Below are 15005 nucleotides of genomic sequence, written 5' to 3' on the forward strand. Positions count from 1 at the left end.
ACACCCTGACATGAAGGAAGGAAGGATCTCTCCATTGTAACATCCCATTTAGATATCTATTAGACATCAGCTGTTATCATCTGTATATGTTATCCAGATAAGTTAAGCTACAGTATCCATCCACCTTGACCAACATGGCCATATCTTGCTTACTTGCTTCTTTGTTTGTGCCAAGGTGGTGCAGTGGTTAGAGTGAAGTACTGCAGACTGACTACTTCAGCTGACTGCTAGCTGCAGTTTGGCAGTTCAGATCTAACTGTCTCAGGGTTGACTCAGCTTTCCATCCTTCCAAGGTTGGTAAAATAAGGATTATTGGGGGTGTTGTAGAGCGATGGTAAGGAAGAGGCAGAAACCAGAGCGTACAACTAACAAGGCTTTATTGCAGAGAATAAAGGGTTGTCGCGTCTGCTTGCTAACTGGCAGACCAGCGGGCGACAACAGGGCTGGCTCGGCTCGACAGCCGGCTTTTATAGATGACTGTCAAACAGAGCCAGCCAATGGGAGCGGCTGGTGCTCCCGCTCAAACAGCGGACCTGGTTGGGAACTCCAACCAGTTCCGCAGACATAACACTCCTTTCCCCCAGCTGGGAACATGCGTAGTCTTGTAGGTAAGTTGGCTGCCTGCGCTGGCGACCAGAACGTCGCAATTCGGGTGAACTGTTGGCTGGTGACAAGTCCAGGCCCTCGGGACATGCCTCGACGGTTGTTGGGGCATGGGCTTGCCCTGGCGCGGTGTTCTGAGAAGTCAGCGATTTCCCTTGCTCGGGCTGACCTGGGTGAGTCACGGTGTCCGGTTGGCAAACTGGCTCGCTCGGCTGCGGGGTCGGTGATCCTAGCCGGAAACTCGGGTCCCCCAGCAAACCCTCCTGATCGACGGGGAAGACCGGGTTCCGCAGGGGGCTTTCGTCTGGCACCAGTAGGGAGACGTTGGCGCTGGCAGGTTGGGTTGGGTTGGTATCGCTCGCACTTCTCCGTCGCCTTCTGAGTTGGTCCACGTGTCTCCGCCACAAACGTCCATCTTCCAGGAGGACCCATAGGATCTAGGACCTGTGACTGACACGATTTGGCCTGGTACCCACAAAGGATCCCCCGCATAGTTCCTGGCGTACACCAGGTCTTGCAAGGCAAAGTCTCTGACCAGACTGTCAGACCCTAAAGGGGTGTCTGGGCAGTAGTGGGGGTGTAACCTGTCCAGGGTGTTTCTAAGGCGTCTCCCCATTAAAAGTTTGGCCGGGGATTTGTTAGTAGTGGTGCAAGGCATCGTATGTTGACTGAGCAGGTAACGAGACAGTTTAGAGTGCCAGTTTTCCTGGCCAAACCTGGCGAGTGCCTCCTTGGCTGACCTAACTGCTCTCTCCGCCATCCCGTTGCTAGCGGGGTGAAAGGGGGCTGTAAGGACGTGTCTGATGCCCAAATTAGCAACGTACATACTGAACTCGCATGAAGTGAACTGCGGGCCATTGTCAGACACCAGCGTGTCTGGGAGTCCATGGGTGACAAATAAATGGGTCAGGGCCTTAACTATTGCCTGGGTGGTGGTCGTGGGAAGCAGGACCAAGTCTATCCACTTGGAGTAGGAGTCCACAACCACCAAGAAAGTCCTGCCATGCACCGGTCCAGCCAGGTCGATGTGTAGGCGAGACCAAGGGGCACTAGCACTTTCCCACCTGGTGGGCGTGGCAGCTGGTGGGGCAGCCCTGGTTTCTTGGCAAGGTTGGCAAGAGCTTACCCAGTCGGCGATTTGGGCATCCATGCCGGGCCACCAAACGTAGCTGCGGGCCAACGCCTTCATCCTTACGATGCCCGGATGGCCCTCGTGAAGCACCTTCAGGATGGGTACACGAAGGGTGGTTGGGATGACTACTCTTGTACCCCACAATAGACATCCCTGTAGCTTCGACAGTTCCTGTTGATGGGTTTTAAAAGGAGCAAAATCAACTGTACATTGAGTTTCCAGCCACCCCCTTCCCACCCAGTCCAGAACCTGGGCAATTATTTTGTCTTTTTTCGAGTGTGCCGCGATGTCCTCGGCTGTCACTGGCAGCTTGAGTTTGTTGACCTCAAAGATGGCGTGAATCGGTGCTGGGTCTTCGACTGGAACTGGCAGGGGGCAGCGACTAAGGGCATCAGCGTGACTCAAGTTCTTGCCAGGACGATGCACCAACTTGAATGAGTAAGCGGCCAGAAACAAAGTCAGCCAAGGCTTCTTTATCGATTTGGCTGTAGTTCCTTTCTGCTGAGGAGAAGGTCCTAGAAAAGAAGGCAATTGGTGCCTCGGAGCCGTTGGGGAGTCTGTGGCTAAGGACAGCCCCAATCCCAAAAGGGGATGCGTCAGCAGCCAGAACCAGGGGAAGACGTTGATCGAACTGAATTAAGACTGCTTCCGATGTGAGTAAGGATTTGACTGCTTTGAAAGCATGGTCTTCTTTGGGTCCCCAATGCCAGGGTGAGTCTTTATCTAATAGTCTGTGCAAGGGCTCAGCGACAGATGCTTTGTGCGGGAGAAATGAGGCATAAAAGTTTAGTAGCCCCAGAAAAGCTTGTAGTTCAGTCTTGTTGGTTGGTGTGGGTGCCTCGTGGATGGCCTTCACCTTGGACTCAATTGGGTGGATGCCAGAGGTGTCAATCCTATAACCCAGAAAGTCCACCTGTCTAGTGGCAATGGCGCACTTCTCCCTTTTAAGTTTGAGGCCATGCTGCCTAAACTTCTCTAGCACTGTCCTGACCCTCTGAATGAGTTGGGGGCGGTTGGTGGCTGAGACTAAGATGTTATCGAAATAAGGGACAACTCCTGGGAGACCCTGGAGAATCCTTTCCATGAGTGATTGGAATATACCCGGGGCCACACTGACACCGAACTGGAGGCGTTTACATTTGAATGCCCCTCTATGCGTGACTATGGTTTGTAATTCAGCTGTCTGATCATCAACAGGGAACTGTTGGTATGCCTGGGACATATCTAACTTGGCGAAAATGGTGCCGGGTTCGAAAGTGTGTAACAGGTGCTGAATAACGGGGACAGGGTATGCGCTGACCTGTAAATAATGGTTGAGTGTGGTTTTGTAGTCTGCGCAGATTCTTAAACTGCCATCCTTCTTGAGTGGGGTGACTATGGGGGTCTCCCATTTGGCAAAATCAGTAGGTTCTAACACCCCTTGTTTAAGTAGCTTATCTAATTCAGCGTCCAATTTGGGACAGATGGCGAAGGGCACCCTGCGTGGCTTAAGGCGGAGAGGAATTGCCTGGGGGTCTACAGAAAACGAGATGGGGGTGCCAGAATAGCAACCTAGTTCGCTGCTAAACACATCAGAAAAATCAGAAAATAATGTATCTACATCAGAAGTTGAGACAGCATGGATCCCCGTTACACTAAGGCCGAGGGAGGGAAACCAATCTAGCCCCAACAGGCTGGGGAGGGCACCATTAACAACCACTAAAGGCAAATGGCCTTTAAAGGCTTGGAATTGAACGAGGAACTTGCCTTTCCCGAGGACAGGGATGTTCTTGCCCTGGTAGTCCCGCAGTGTGAGGTGGCATCTTTGTAGCTGCTTCCTTGACAGTCTGGGCTGGATCTTCTTCAGGGTTTCCCAGGAGATGATTGAGAGCGCAGACCCCCATGTCTACCTCCATCCTGCAGGGTTTACCTTCTAGGAAAACAGAAATTTTGATTTTATCAGGGGTTTGGGAAGTATGGTTAGCGGGGTAGCAGGTATAGCAGTCCTCCACTTGCCTTTGGGAATTAGAAGGTGGTGGAGGTCTTTGAGGCAAAGTGCGCCCTGCTTGGCAGACTCTAGCGAGGTGACCCTTCTTTTGGCAGTTCAGGCAGATGGCGTTTCTAAACCTGCAGGATGCCCTAGAGTGGGAGCCTCCGCAGGTTAGGCAAATGGGAGGTTGTTTGGGGGCGAAGTTGTTTCTCTGCCCCGCTCCTACCTGTGGAGGCTTCTGATGGTTGAGGCGGTTAATATCTGATGGGTCTGTGGGGTCTTCTTCACTGAGCACCTCTTCTGAATGGACTATGGGATTGCTGGGCTTTACTGGAGTGCCTTGAATCTCAGCTGCTGATTGGGCAGAGAGCTCAGCAGTTAGGGCTTCCTCCATGGCTAAGGATAGATTCAAGTCCTTTTTTGCCAGCAAACATCTTTGGAGCCTCAGGTCTCTAACCCCACAGACGATCTGGTCCAGCAGCATGTCTTCCAAGTAGTCTTTGAAACCGCACTGCAAGGCAGCTGTCCTCAGGGCTGCCATGTATTCGTTGATTGACTCCCCTACTGCCTGTTTCCTAATTCTGAAGGCGTACCTTCTGGCTATCTGGGATGGTTTAGGCGAGTAGTGGTTGGAGAGTATTTCTTGTAGCTCATCTCAGGGAATGCTTCTGATGGTGCGTGGAGCGACTAACGCTGTAGCTGTGTCAAAAACGGCAGCCCCGCAATAGCTGAGGAAATAGGACTTCTTCCTATGTTCAGCAGCGTCAGCCAACCCGATGGCATCGAGGAAATGGCTGAAACGATTTTTGTAGGAGTCCCACGTCTCCTCGTTGGGCTTGAATGGCGGAAATGCTGGATTAGCATTCATCATGAGTATGCAGGGTTCGTCTTCTTCAGGCGTCTTTTGAATTCGTGCTCTTAAAAGAGCACAGGCTGTGACTGTCTCTCTGGGCTACGTAGCTCTTTTGAATTTCGCGCTCTTTGTGAGCGTCAGCGGCCGCGGTACAGCGCTCGCGGCTCGCTTCAGTGAATACAGCTCAAGCAATGGCGGTTTGAATTTCGCGCTCTTAGTGAGCGTTGGCGGCTGTGGCTTCAGCGCCCGTGACTTGCTCTTTGTGATTACAGCTCTTTGAAGCAAACGTGTCTGGCTAGCCTTCGATCCATCCCATCCTCGTCGCCAGTGTTGTAGAGCGATGGAAGGAAGAGGCAAGAGCCAGAGTGAACAACGAACAGGCTTTATTACAGGGAATAAAGGGTTGCCGCATCTGCTTTCTAACTAGCAGGTTAGCTGGCGACAACGGGCTGGCTCTGCCCGACAGCCGGCTTTTATAGCCGACTGTCAAACGGAGCCGGCCAATGGGAGCGGCTGGTGCTCCCGCTCAAACAGCGGACCTGGTTGGGAACTCCAACCAGTTCCGCAGACATAACAGGGGGCAATATGCTGACTCTGTAAACCGCTTAGAGAGGGCTGTAAAAGCACTATGAAATGGTATATAAGTCTAAGTGCTATTTGTCACACCCATTGCCCTCAGAGAGGGGCTCTAGAATATAATTTAATCAATAAAATTAAGAATTAAAAAGAATATTATTTTAAAAACAATATATAAAATTACAAATTACAAAAAATGGGGAACATGTCAATATCACAGAATGCAAATTTGAACTAAAGCCAGCATCTAGCCAGGCTTAGCTGATCTTGCAAAAGCTAAGGGTCAAAATGAATACAGTAAGCATTTGGATGGGAGGTACCAGGATATCTCACTGTTGTAAGGCAAGCCTGAGAAATGGATAAAGTATCTCAGGAGGAAATGATAAACCACTTCCATATTGATGAGAAAACCATGTAAGTACAGCCATGTAATCAGCAGAAACCCATCTTGAGTCAAAAGATATGCCAAGCTGTGCCCTAGTCCATCCATCACAGTAATTCATTCCCATTTTTAAGTGTGTTCTTCTAATCTTTAACTGTGCTTGCTAAGGTGCTCAGGAGTGAAAGAAGAGGAAATGGGAGTGAGGGTCAAAAGAAGATAGTCACTGTTCCCTTTTCCTTATGTTCCTAGATGGGTGATAGTGTGTCGAACAGGATCATCTGAGATCTATACATACCGGAATGCTTAAAATTTCAAGTGTAGTTAAAGACAGTTAACAGCTTTCGAGAAACTCAGCATGACTCCCAAAGAATTTTTTCGTTCAAATTTTGCTGTTCCAAAGAAAAGCGCAAGCAGCGTGTTGGCAGAACAGCTACATCTAGTTTTTTTACCCATCTTGATCTCTTGCAGAAGAAACCAGGCATCTTTTCAATATTTTGCCCTTCACTTAGCAACTAGGTATTGTCATTGCCACCCCCTGCTAAATTTTAATGGCTGGGTCAAAAACACATTTTGGCACAAGAAAAAGGCAGCATTTGGCAACCTGACATAATTTGGGGGGAAAAAAAAAGGAAGCCTGGAAGACAGAATCACATTTAACAAAGAAAAGAAAAGCAAAAGAAAATCAGGGGGTGGGGGGGAGATTTCTTTAAAGAGAAATTCTTTTTTGCAGAATGAAATTATTTTTAATGACCAAGGGTTTATTATAGCCATCTCTTATAAAAGCCACCAATTACTTATGAAATGCATAGAACATATTTGCAAGTGTTTATCTTTTTTTTATTAAGAAAAGTCTGGGAGTCTAGATTTAAGCAATTTGTTGGCCTAATGCTAGTCATGCTCTGATAATCAACACAAAGATTCTTTGTCCAGTTTCCTGATTGCTTGATTTCTGGACAATCTCCCACCCACTTTTTCCCAGTCTGGGGCAAAGGGGTACTTTCTGATCATGCCTCAATAACAGAATATAGAAGGAATGAATACTATAATACAGAGTAGATGCAATGTTACATCAAGGTAAACTATATTTGTAAATGAATTTGCTGCTGGGCAAGGGGGAATAGAAGAAATGAGTGGTAATCGTACAAAACAATCCTGATGCTGTTGACCAGGTATAAACAAATGTTCCGCAACATGCATTTCTCTGGCCTATGTTATTTTTATTTAACCTGATTACTGCAAGTAGATGAAGAAATTATGTACATTAATTTACTTGTTTATTGAAAGTGGAGGAAAAACTGGAGAAATTTTATGTTATGTACATTTGGTAGAAAGTGTACCAACAGTTGTAAAGAATGCATGGGCTCTGAATAGATTTGGATTGAATACAAATAAGTGACCAGTATGAATGAAGGGCAGGTAATACATTGAAAGTATAAGGAAGAGTACAAGGAAGGGTTGAGAGGAAGAGGAAGATGACAAAGTCAATGTTGGATGGAGTAGATATACTGTATTTTTTTAAAGAAGAAAGTGAGCACTATAAGAAACAAAAGGCATGTGATGTTGGTGGACACACCCATGGTTGATAGGGGTAGAAAGGTATACAGAAGCATAATAAACGGTGTGCCCTTTTCTTTCATCTCCTGCCTTTAATTTTTCAGTTACTATTTCTCACTCTTTTTCTATTCCTTATATAACATTATTTACCCCATGAGGGTACAGTCAAGTGTCAGGAAAATCAGGAGATCCAGACAGTTCAAAGGGCATCAAGAATCTGAACTACTAGGGGTCAAGGAAAATTAGTGAGAATTAAGAGTAGGGTTTCAAGTTGACCAGGACTTAGATCTCTTGTGAGCATGAAGGGACTCATGTCTGATGACCTGTTTGACCCCTCCCTCAGCCTAGTCATCTCTTATAGGTACATGTTTATGCATGGGTATATTAATTTGATCTTCTAGAAGTTAACTCGACATATTAGGAGGGCTCCAAGTGCCAAAAGGCAACATGTCACAATAGAAGGAAAACAGCAGCATGAAACCCTGGATTTATTAATCAAATCACAATGTAATTGGATGTGGCATGTTAACTTTTATGGGAACAATCTAAAGAAGAGGGCTTCCAATCTTCAATTAAGAGAGAGAAGGAGAGAGGGAGAGAGAGAGAGATATTTACTATCATCAGTCATGATTGAGTCATCTTTGTTAATCTTTGCCCTTATGTATGTTTAACATCTCATTGCTGAAAATAGCTGGCCAAGGAATGGAGCAATTTGTAGTGGGGAAGAAACTGGGTACATTGGTTACACCAAGCTATTATTTGCTTAACTGTATTTTATTAAATAAACCATAATTTGATGGCTAAGGTTGCATACTAAGGCTTAGACAATAATTTATAAATTACAGTTACTGGATTCACACAATATCAAACGAATAACTTTATAAATTACGTGTTGTACATTTATAAGCAACCTACTAAATTATATCATTATTAATTCAAAGTATCTCTCAATCGGGAACCACTGCCAAAAAGATTCATTTCATCTTTTCCCCAGTGAACTGGTGTTCCACTGATTGAGAGCACCTAATTACTTCCCATATTTTTTTCCCCTTCAGTGAAAAAAAACATCTTCTTGAATCAATTTCAAACAGAAATATATTTGGAAGGAAAAATATTTCACAGTATCTAAAGCTCACTTACTCCTAGTGGTAGGATTCAAATAGTTTAACAACCGGTTCTCTGCCCTAATGATTTCTTTCAACAATCAGTTCACCAAACTGCTCAGAAAGTTAACAACCGTTTCTCCTAAAGTGCAAACTGGCTGAATCCCACCACTGCCTAATCCAACCTTTATGACTCTTTTCTTTTCTTCTCTTTTACATTTTAAAAGACATAACCTTGCTTCTGTTTTATTGACTGTTTTAGTGTCTCTTTCTGTATTACATCCTTCAACATGGAGATAAATTAACAGAATTTAATTGTATTAATTCTTCAGTTCTGTGGTCTTCACATTTAGATTTGGAGCTGCACCAGTCCAGAAAAGACTGAGCTGTCTGGCCAGGAACAATTCAATCTATGTGGTTGCCAATATGGGTGATAAGAAGAATTGCAGTTATATAGACCCAAAGTGCCCCTGCGATGGCCGCTATCAATACAACACAAATGTTGTCTTTGATTCAGAGGGAAAGCTGGTAGCACGATACCACAAGGTAAGGTTACAATTTTCACATGAAACCCACATAAAATATAAGCACATCACTTTGTAAGTTAATTTTATTTTGAACATCAGAGGCTGAATATGTCCACTGGAGCATATTCCAACTTCGAGATTTCAGAGGGATAACGAATTACCTGTAGAAAATGTGATTTGGCATAACAGATATATAGGGTAGAAGAGAATTTTGGGCATCCAATAAAATGCAGTTCTAATTTGATAGATCTTTTTTTCTTTCTTTCTCTCTCTCTCTCTCTCTTTCTCTCTTTCTTTCCTTCATTTTTTCAATTCTTTCTTTCCTCCTTTTTTAGTTTCCTTTTTTATTACAGAAATGTAATATAGATAAAAATAATACAAAAGCAAAAATACAATAAAAGACAAAAATTAAAATGGAAAAAGAGAAAAATAAGTAGTACCACTACCTTAACTTTTACTCTTGTTATTAATTGTGGAAATAATATTGCTCTCTTCTCGTTTTTACAATATAAAGATACTCCAAAATCAACTAAGAAATACACATCTTTGACATCTGTTCTTTGACACCTGAAGCATTTTTCCACCTATCCAGACTAATTATTTAGTTGAATCCCAGTCTTAATAGAGCCAGAGCTCTTCATAATATCAACTTCCATAGTTTTGGAATGCAATTCAGTATCAAATGTACCAGTGGTGGTATTCTACCGGTTCGGCCCAATAGCGGCGATGAGCAGCGGAGACCGAACCTGTTCCCTCCGCCACTCCGCTATTGGGACCACCTGCCCACCTGGGCTCCCATACTCACCTTTATCCTCTGAATTTGAAGCGCAGCTGCTTTGTATGGCACAGCAGAGTGCCACGTGGCAGCTGCTGAAGCGACCGGGAGAGAGCAGGCTTGCAGGAGCACCTCTGCGCCTGCACAAATGCCTTTGCACCTGTACAAAGTGCATGTTTGATGCATGCACCCACCAAGCCACATCCACTGAACTGGTGGTAAAAATATTTGAATCCCACCACTGAAATGTACATATGTAATAATTATGTTTTCCTCCAATGATGTTTGTTGTTTATTTGTGTCAGAAGCATCACAATTAAAATAAGGCATACTATATGACATATTATTTAAAATGTAAAATACAAGATTAAAATATGTACACTTTGGGACACAAAGGGCAGGTATACATATGTGTTGTTGTCTGCATGTCACCACAATCACAAAGAACAGAAGCCACCAGATAGCCCCATTTGTTAAGAGTTCCTCTAGATCTTGTTGTACCCAATGATATAACATACTGTATATAATCAAGATTATTCCAATTTTGAAACCAAAAACGAGTCCTAAATGAAATATTTAAAACAGATAATAGCAGAGATTTGTTTTCCAGCACAACTGGAACCAAGCTGTGTGAAAATGCAGGAGACCACTATAAATGTATCTCTCAGTTACATAAAGAAGATCTTCTTGTAATGGGTGCTGATACTACATTATTAATAGGCACAGAGGTTCTGGGAAACCAGTCCATCAGAATTTAAAGAAGTTTTGGGATTTTCCCCCTTCTTATTTTAAAATGCATTACACTTTCACCTTCAGTTAAAATGACTTGCAAGGTGGCTTTAAGTCAGTGTTATGTTGTTCATATGTTCACTGAAAAACACCTCACCTCTTTCCTAAATGTGTTCTCTTTTTAACAGTTCAACCTGTTTAAGGGGGAGCAACAATTTGATATCCCTAAAGAGCCTGAACTTGCAACCTTCGATACTGCCTTTGGAAAATTTGGCCTCTTCACTTGCTTTGATATTCTCTTCCATGATCCTGCTGTAATCCTCATAACGCAGCTCTCTGTGGACACTATCCTTTTCCCGACAGCCTGGATGAACGTCCTCCCACATTTAACTGCTATCGAATTCCATTCAGCTTGGGCCATGGGCATGCGTGCCAATGTTCTGGCAGCTAATACTCATAATCCCATCCTCAATATGACAGGTAATGTACTGGTTGAGATAAAAGATTTGATTGGTATTTGGTTCTATTCACCCAACAGTTGAGAATCTCCAGCTGGTTGAAAAGTCTCTTCTTTGAGAAATCCTTTAATGCCCCCTTGCCAAAATGAAGATACGCTGGTGTGGTCCTTGCAAACAGAAATTCAAGAGGAGGGAAGCCAATGCCATCACCGTAGTATACAGAGTACAGTCTTATTCTTTCTTTATTGTCGCTCTGCAAATAATCTCTGATTGGCTGTGTAAACAGTGATAGACTACGAATGAAGGTGAATGTACGTGACCCAGGATAATGTTGCAGGATCCAATCTGGGTTTGTGAATGGAACCAGTGGTTTTGTCTTCTGAGCTTCTGGATTCATACTGGAGTCCATCCTCAGGGAACTCCTCTCTAGCGGAGTGTGTACGTTGGGCTGTTCTTTGTCTGTTATTTACATGGGACAAAAACTTAGCATGTGAGGGCTTGGCAGTAGAAACAAACAGCTAACAACTTAATAAACAACATCCCAATCAACATCTAAAAAGCCACATACAACAGGCACCATTAAATACCATTTACACAGAACAACCCAAGGGGCATACTCTGCTAGAGAGAAATTCCCTGAGAAAGGGCTTCAATATGAGTTCGAAAGCTTGGAAGACAAAACCGCTGGTTCCAGTGACTGACCCAGATAGGATCCTGCAGTAGCCAAGTTTTGCTTTGTTTCTTTGCATTGCTGATCATAAATACCATTTTTCTTTAAATTTTTGTGAAAGCCTGGAACTCTATTGGTTCCTAAAGCATATTGAATATTCTTCCTATTCTATTCTTGCTCATCAAAGTAGAAAAAGGTGAATTCGTGTGTATATGAATACATTTTCTGGTCTTTTTTCAGAGTTAAATATGTGTGTTTCGGGGGTGGGTGGTGTTTTCTTAAGTATGTTTGGGGGTAGAGTAGACGAGATAATGTATACTGTATGTCTTGCAAAGACATGATAAGAAAAATGGCTTTTATTCTTGTCATTTTTAGGCAGTGGTATCTATACACCATCCAGATCAGAAGCCTATCATTATGATGCAGAATCAACGAATGGGCACCTTTTGGTTGCAGAAATCTATTCCCATCCTTCTCGTTTTCCCACCCCTCTTCCTACTGTTAACTGGAGCTCGTATGCCACAACTGTTGAAGGGTTTCATGAGGGCCCTACTTTCTCTGGATTTATTTTCCATGATGACTTCACCTTATGTACCCTTGGAAAAGAAGCTGACAATCTTACTGTGTGCCAGAAAAGTCTCTGCTGCCATTTAAGCTACAGGATGGTGAAACAAGAAGAAGGTGAACTTTACGTGCTAGGGGCATTCGATGGTCTTCATGAGGTTGAAGGACAATATTACTTACAGGTATTCTTTTATTTATGGAGTAAAATGCTAGACGGAAAGATAAAAGATGAGATGCCCACTACATTTGCAGGTTATTGTCTAGATCAGGGGTCTTCAAACTTGACAGCTTTAAGACTTGTGGACTTCAACTCCCAGAATTCCTCCTTCAGTTATGTTAGCTCAGGAATTCTGGGAGTTGAAGTCCACAAGTCTTAAACTTGCCAAGTTTGAAGACCCTTGGTCTAGATAAACTTCAGCACTTTATTTTCATTATCTCACTTGGAATAATTGTCTAGTTTAAATATTCGATCACTTTGTGGCTGCATCATGCTCACGATGAATGAAAGTATCTATTAGCAGGAAGAAAAGTAAGTCCTACATTTCTTACTCCTTGGAGGATCACACAGAGTTCTGGAAACTTTATTACCATGTCCTGTAGGACGTTGACACAGACTGCCATAAGAATAGGACCAGTATTTAGTTTTATCTTTTAATTTGTCTAGTTGGATACTATAGAAATGAGTCCTGCTTGGCATTTTTTTAAAAAATCTTGGAGTGGTTTGTTTTCAAATTGGCAACTTACAATGTGTGGACTTTGTCTCTCAGAATTCCCCAGCCAGCATTCTTGCTTGGGAATTCTGGGAGAAAGTCCAGATATCTTAATGTATCAAGTTTGAAAAACACGTGGAGAGAGAGAAACTAGAACGTACATTTCCAGCAACTACAAGTAGTCCTTGACTTACAACAGATCATTTAGTGACCTTTAAAAGTTACAACAGCACTGAAAAAAAGTGAGCCATGACCAATTTTCACAGTTGCAACCTTTGTAGCATCTCACGATCATGTGATCCAAAATCAGACGCAACTGGTTCATGCATATGATAATTGCTGTGTCCAAGATCACGCGGTCAATTTTTGCAAACTTTTGACCAGCAAAGTCAATCGGGTCATCAGATTCATTTAACGCCCAGGTTGCTAACTTATCAACTGCAGTGATTCACTTAACAACTCTGGCAAGAAAGGTTCATAGCATGGGGACAAAACTCACTTAATAAAATGTCTCACTTAGAAACAGAAATTCTGGGGTCAGTTGTGGTTGAAAGTCGAGGACTACCTTTAAAAACCGAGATTTATATACCTGCACGTCCTTGGTCACCATGACACCAGGAACTCCTACCTGTCAATGAATACTTCAGCTTCAACCACAACAATACAAGAGCACACAATAGATACAAACTCAAGGTAAACCGCATCAAACTTGATTGCAGAAAATATTACTTCAGCAACAGGGTGGCCAATGCCTGGAATACTCTACCTGACTCTGTGGTTTCTTTCCCAAACCCCAAAAACTTTAACCTTAGACTGTCTACTATTGACCTCATGCCTTTCCTAAGCAGTCTGTAGGGGGCCTGCATAAGCGGACCAATGTGCCTATCATCCCTGTCCTATTGTTTCTTTTTTTAAAATTTATATCTATTTCATGTATTCATAAGCATGTTTATACTTATATCTGTTATCCAATACTTGCTTGACAAAATAAATAAAATAAAAATAAATAAAAAAACTCATCTTATGCCAGGATGAACTCGTGCCTTTATCTGCTAGTTCTGAGTCAACAATCAGTCGGGCTTCTCCTCCAGCCACCAACATTCACATGAGTGTGTTCCACAAAGGTTCCTTGCTATGGAGGAAATTAAAACAATGGTTCCTTTTCTGATAGTAGCAACTTGGCTTCTCAATCATGAGTACTTCTTCAAATGCTGTTTGGTTTTCTTCTCCTTCCAGATCTGCACATTGCTGAAGTGCAGAAGTATGGACCTTCAAAGCTGTGGCCAGGCAACCAAGACTGCTAAATCCTCTTTTGATTTTTATTCTCTCAGTGGCACATTTGGCACAAACTACATCTTCCCAGAGGTTTTACTCAGTGGGATTCGTTTGGCCCCTGATTTGTTTCAGGTAATTTTTTTAAAATTATAATTTTGTTAAATGTATTAAAGTCTAACATACAAGTGAAAATGAAAGTATTGGGGAAATGGGGGAGGGAAAGGGAGAAAGGGAAAAAAGTGGGATAAAGGGAAAAAGAAAAGCATTGACTTCCTACTCTTTTTAGCATAGTAGGATAACATCATAACATGACAACCTCAACCTCTTACATTTACGTCTATGGAGATTCTCCATCATCCAGGTCATGGTTGTCCCAAAGGTGCTTTTTCAAGAGGCAACTGGACTTTCTCATTTTTTTCTTTGAAGACATTTTTCTTCTTGACCAAAAAGCTTATTCAGCTCTGATCCACCATCCAGACAGAGCTGAAGAAACTTCTTGGATGAGAAGCAAAACATCTTCAAAGAAAAACCAGAAAGTCCAGTTGCTACTTGAAAAAGCACCTTTGGGACTCTTACATGCTTAATATTTCTATAACAACAAACTTAGCTGATTAGCAAAACCAAAGTTTCAAAGTTTCAATTTTTTTTCCAATCTCAAAAACAACATCCAGAAGCATTTTCGAAGTAGAAAGAAAGTTGAATGAATACTTTTCTTCGATTAGAGCAGTTAATTTAGCCATCTCTGCTAAATCCATCAGTTTTCCTACCATTCATCGCCATTGTGGGAATTAATATATCTTTCCATTTTTGCTGCTATCAAGGAGCAAAGTTCCATATTTTTTTCAAGCTATTTTGTCCATTAAACCTAACAGTTCCTGATTTAATGTTTTATATTCACTTTAAAAATCTCAAAATACTGTATGAGTACCAGAGGTGGTATTCAGCAGGTTCTGACCAGTTCTGCAGAACCGGTAGGGGAAATTTTGAGTAGTTCAGAGAAGCGGCAAATACCACCTCTGACTGGAGATTTTACGGTATCCTTCCCCTGCCACGCCCACCAAGCCACACCCACAAAACTGGTAGTAAAAAAATTTGAATCCCATCATTGAATCGTTCCCCAGTACT

General features: G+C 42.9%; 1 protein-coding gene across 3 annotated transcripts in view; it reads left to right on the top strand.

Moving 5' to 3' along the window:
• VNN1 (vanin 1) overlaps positions 1-15005 on the top strand; it is a 48016-nt gene that overhangs the window by 1256 nt on the left and 31755 nt on the right. For all 3 annotated transcript variants that reach the window (XM_087940826.1, XM_087940822.1, XM_026705508.2), the window contains 4 exons: positions 8526-8718; positions 10392-10683; positions 11707-12077; positions 13842-14012. In XM_087940826.1, coding sequence (XP_087796952.1) covers positions 8526-8718; positions 10392-10683; positions 11707-12077; positions 13842-14012 — 1027 coding nt within the window. The remainder of the gene's footprint in view (positions 1-8525; positions 8719-10391; positions 10684-11706; positions 12078-13841; positions 14013-15005) is intronic.

Source organism: Pseudonaja textilis, chromosome 1 (assembly GCF_049901715.1).
Source record: "Pseudonaja textilis isolate UNSWEBS1 chromosome 1, rPseTex1.2, whole genome shotgun sequence".
Taxonomy (NCBI): Eukaryota; Metazoa; Chordata; class Lepidosauria; order Squamata; family Elapidae; genus Pseudonaja; species Pseudonaja textilis.